The sequence below is a fragment of the Triticum urartu genome, chromosome 1A (genome assembly GCF_056163025.1).
Source record: "Triticum urartu cultivar PI428250 chromosome 1A, HENAU_Tu73, whole genome shotgun sequence".
In the NCBI taxonomy this organism is placed as follows: Eukaryota; Viridiplantae; Streptophyta; class Magnoliopsida; order Poales; family Poaceae; genus Triticum; species Triticum urartu.
In genome coordinates, this window is record NC_141873.1 from 370,806,394 (window position 1) to 370,811,274 (window position 4,881).

At 52.4% G+C, this 4,881-nt stretch overlaps 1 protein-coding gene across 1 annotated transcript; it reads left to right on the top strand.

Annotated features, from left to right (window-relative positions):
• Window positions 1-690: 690 nt before the first annotated feature.
• On the top strand, window positions 691-2,083 carry LOC125512551 (chitinase 8). Its single transcript, XM_048677652.1, has 3 exons — window positions 691-1,061; window positions 1,163-1,274; window positions 1,562-2,083. The coding sequence occupies exons 1-3, from the start codon at window positions 779-781 to the stop codon at window positions 1,932-1,934; spliced, it is 768 nt and encodes a 255-aa protein (XP_048533609.1). The 5' UTR covers window positions 691-778; the 3' UTR covers window positions 1,935-2,083.
• Window positions 2,084-4,881: the final 2,798 nt, after the last annotated feature.

Here is a 4,881-nt window from a genome sequence, read left to right on the forward strand (position 1 = left end):
TTTGTTCAACGCAAAATTTGGTCCGATTACTACCATGTTTTATCTAATGTGTTAAATTTAAAATACAACAGGAAATTCCTCTTGTTGACGAAACGCTGATCTCTTCCCTGCTCCAACCACCTATCTTTACCGAGTCCCAATCCATGTGATATTTGATGGCTTCGTGTTCGGTCTGGATTCGACCATTGGACGCCGAGCTGGAGTTTTTCCACGAGCCGTCGACGACGTAGAAGCTTCTTCCAGTCCTCCCATTCATGCGCTGTACAAGGCTGACCAACGCGAGGCACTGCACCCCCAAAAAAAAAACAGTAGCAGTACAACCACATGATGTTCAGCAGCCATGTGTATCTGTACACCGTCCCAAGAAGTCTGCGCGTATCGCCAACGCCCTGAGAAGAACTTGTTTGTGCAGACGTGTGGAATTCACGTAGAGATATGTATACATGGGAGGCCACATGCGTATGCAAGCACGCGGCTGCGAGAGTGATAACGATACGCCACATGCCTCTTGTTTAAAAAAAAAGATACGCCACATGCCTCCATCGTCCTGACACCGCGGCCCGTCAAATTTTCGCCCCGCAAAGACGGGCGCAACGTGGAAAAGTATACGCCCGCGACGAACCGTGCATAATCACCGCGTTATCCCCGCGCTGCACCCGAGCAGAGCTGCTATAAGTACCGCTGCAGACCCAGCAGCTTCGTCACACAGGCCTCTCTCCACTCTCCTTGAGCTATACTACATTACACGAGCTGGTCAGCTGTAGGTGAGCTAGTGAGCATGGCGCGGTTTGCTGCGCTCGCCGCGCTCGCCGCGCTTCTGCTCGCCGTGGCGGTGGGCGGCGCCGCGGCGCAGGGCGTGGGCTCCGTCATCACGCAGTCCATGTACGCGAGCATGCTGCCCAACCGCGACAACTCGCTGTGCCCGGCCAGGGGGTTCTACACGTACGACGCCTTCATCGCCGCCGCCAACACCTTCCCGGGCTTCGGCACCACCGGCAGCGCCGACGATGTCAAGCGCGAGCTCGCCGCCTTCTTCGGCCAGACCTCACACGAGACCACCGGTATGTCAGTGAGTGTTGATTTCGATTGTTGTTTTCAATGGAATTCGTGGCTGCCTTGATTAACTGAAGTACGTATTTGTGCATGCCGTGTCAACGTGCAGGCGGGACGAGAGGCGCCGCCGACCAGTTCCAGTGGGGCTACTGCTTCAAGGAGGAGATAAACAAGGCCACGTCCCCACCCTACTATGGACGGGGACCCATCCAATTGACAGGGTGAGCAAAATCGCAAATTATGGCCTACTACTTTGAAGCATCTTCCACATGCAAAATGATACTTGGTCAACCCAAATATCACAGGCTCAAATAATCTGTAGAAAAATCTGGTTGAAAAGTACAGCAGTGTTGACATTCTAGCTAGCCGCTAATCCCGACCTGATCCAAATAAGCTTTCGTTTTCGCATGCAACAATTGTTAATAACAGCAAATACCCAGCTGGGTCTTGGTTGCTTTGCCGAAAAGATTGTTCTGATGAACCAGTAATTCCTCGTGCGAATGACCAGGCAGTCCAACTACGATCTCGCCGGGAGAGCCATCGGGAAGGACCTGGTGAGCAACCCGGACCTGGTCTCTACGGACGCGGTGGTGTCGTTCAGGACGGCGATGTGGTTCTGGATGACGGCGCAGGGCAACAAGCCGTCAAGCCACGACGTCGCCCTAGGCCGCTGGACGCCGACGGCCGCCGACACCGCTGCCGGTCGGGTGCCCGGATACGGCGTGATCACTAATATCATCAACGGCGGGCTCGAGTGTGGCATGGGCCAGAACGATGCCAACGTCGATCGCATCGGCTACTACATGCGCTACTGCAGCATACTCGGCACGGCCACCGGGGGCAACCTCGACTGCTACACCCAGCGAAACTTCGCTAGTTAGACAGTGTATCCACGCCTTATGAATAAGTGTCTATACTTATGCCATTGTGGAATAAATAATTCAACATGTGATCAGTTGATTCGTATGGTAATACGACTAAGTTGTTGCAACAAATTATGGAAATTAAATAAAATCAGATGATATTGTTATGTTGTGTACACAAGATAATGTATAACAGGCCGACCAGAGTGATAGCTGTGTGTTCTTTTCCGGGGAAAGTGTGATAGCTGTGTTGCTTGTCCAATCAGTAGTGCCTTCATGTCGCGAACCAATTTATAATTGGATGGTTAGAAGGACACAAGGATAGTGGTATCCAGCTCATCAAGGTTCAAGTTCTAGATTTGACATTTTGTGCTCGCATTATTTCTGGATTTATTTTAGTTCTCCGGCGATGTTCGTTCAGTGGGAGAAGACATTCGGTCAACTGCGAGACGTCTATGGTGACTTTATAAAATCTCAAGACACTATACCAACTCAGTCTCTCGGAGGTGCTTATAGGGGTAGGGTGTGCGTGTTGTGTTCATAAGGGTAAGTGTACTTTAGTGTATGTGAGCGATTTCAATTGTACTGTGTTAAAAAAAAGCAGTACCCTTATGTCCGGCTATAGGGCAGCCTCGCCTAAAGAGAGCCTTGTACTGCATCGTCACAACGTGCGGGTGGAGATGATTTTTTTTCTTTTTTTCAATGTTTATTGTTTTTACCTTTTCCTTTATTTTTTTACTTTTATTTATACTTCCAAATATTCCAAACATATTTGATATATATTACCAAAAACACTCTCACATAAAACATTTCAAAAATGTTAATCAAGTATTTAAAAAATATTAAATGTGTATAGAAAAAAGTTGCTCATGTATATGGAAAATGTATACAAAAAAATACATAATGTGTATTAAAAAAGTTGATCATGTATTCAAACTTTGGCACCTTTTGGGTTCCTTTGCTATATTTAGAGAATTAGTTAATTTCAAGATATTTAATGGAGGTAAATGATTGTTGATTTTTAAAAAGATGTAAAAATGAAGTCTAAAAAGGTTGAAACTTGGCATGACCTCATAATAAGATCGATAGAGGGTGCGTAAAAGATTGAGAGAGTTGTCTAAAAGTTGTGATGCACTTCCCTTAGAAACTGAAGAGTTGACCTGGAGCACTGTTTCATCACCGCTGCTGAACGTCCATGGCTCCCGCGACACCGTGCCCGCGGCCGGCGGCGCCACATTGATCTCCCTCATCTGGCCCTCATTTCAGCCGTCGTGACCAGATCCGGGCTGCTCTCCGCGTCGTCTTTCAGCTGCACTCCCTCTCCCCTTCAGGCTCTCGAGGCGCTGCTCATGGCCCTCGCGTTCGCGTCGTCATCTCCGACTTCGTTGGAAGCCTCGGCTGCTGCCGCCGCATTGGCCTCGGCTGCTCTTGCCTCCCGCATGGCCGCCCCGACAGCTGGCGGCCGTCTGTCCCGTGCTGGGCTCCCGCCGAGGCCAGATGTGGCAGCATCTCCGATGGCGCAGTCGGGCATGCGCTCCCTGCCTCGCCCCCGGCCTCCTCCGCCCGGTGTCGCTGCGTTTTCTGCTCTGGACGCGGCGCGTGCTGCTCTAGATCGTGCTCCTGGCCTGGTGGTTGGAGGGCTTGGATCCCCTGCCTCCGCTGACTCTGCTCCTGGCAGCACCACGCCGTCAGCCCCGACTTCTATTGTGGGCGTGTCGTCCCCAACTCTTGCCGGTGCTGCTACGGTGTCCTCGACTCCTGTGGAAGCCCTGCCGCCACCCCCGGCTGCTGTTGCTGAAGCACCGTCCACGACTCCGGCTAGCAACACCGCATCGTCCACGACTCCGGCTGGCACCACTGCACCGTCCCCGACTCCTGTAGAAGTGGCGCCATCCCCAACTCCTGGCGGTGTTGAGCCGGGTCTGAACAAGGCGCGACATGTTTCATGGAGCTCCCTTACCGACGATGAAGATGACGAGGATGACAATGTGCTGGCCCTGCCGCCGGCTACCAAATCCTCAGTTCCGGCAGCTCGGCCGGGCATGGCGTGTGATGCGGATTCATGCGGTGGTTGGCAAAAGGTGATGCCGCGGCGCAACGTGCAATGTTCAGTGTCACTAGGCCCAGCACTGGCTCCCCGTCCTATCCCCGCTTGGCTTCATGGTAGATGTTGCAAATGCCTCTATCCTGGACACCGTGCAGCGGAGTGTCGAGATCCTTTTAGGTGTTCTCGATGCCTTGAGAATGGTCATCGAGCGTGTGGGTGCCGCAATGCCTGGCATCCCCTTAGCTTTTTGGGAAGCCCTACTTTTTCGCCATTGCCCCGCCTCACTGTCGGACACCAACAAGCTTCAGTTCCTCACAAGGTCCAAAAAGATGTCGCGCCCCTCTCGAAGACGTTTGGTCGTGATTCTTGGGCATCGATCGTTGCTGCTCCTGCTGGCTCTGTGGCCTCGGCGGATATCTCAGTGCGGCCTACCTTGGAGAGGCAGGCCGAGCTGTTGCGCTCTGAGCTCGTTGATATGGCTTCCTTCAGGCTTGAGGAGACGGTCCAGCCTCTGCGTGATGTTGTTGACTTCATGCAAGGTTGGATGTTGCGGATGGAGAGCTTCATGGAGCGAGTTGAGGATGCACTAGGAGGGCTCTCCTTGGCGCCGCCTGTGTTGCAGAGTGCTCATGTGTTGCGCCCTTTGGTTGTGCCTGATGGCAGCTTCGAGGTTGAGAGGGGAGACGAGCTTCATGGTTGTTTCTCCCCTCGTGCTAGAGCCAGCTCACCGTCGTCGGCCTATGAGGGTCTAGGAAATGATGTAGTTGTGACTCCGGTACTGCAGATCATGCCTGATCTTCGGGAGCTGTGTGGGGGCTTGGTTCTGCCTCTGTCCGTCGAACAACCGAAGGTAGACCTTCCTAAGATCTCAATTGTGGCTTATCGCCAGCATCACCCCTGGAGTCTAGCCAGATACTT

Bases quoted from the DNA above. Each gene is read 5' to 3' on its own strand.
- LOC125512551 (XM_048677652.1), top strand. From the start codon at position 779: ATGGCGCGGTTTGCTGCGCTCGCCGCGCTCGCCGCGCTTCTGCTCGCC. The intron at 1,062-1,162 runs GTATGTCAGTGA...GTCAACGTGCAG, and splicing joins GACCTCACACGAGACCACCG to GCGGGACGAGAGGCGCCGCC. The intron at 1,275-1,561 runs GTGAGCAAAATC...GCGAATGACCAG, and splicing joins GGACCCATCCAATTGACAGG to GCAGTCCAACTACGATCTCG.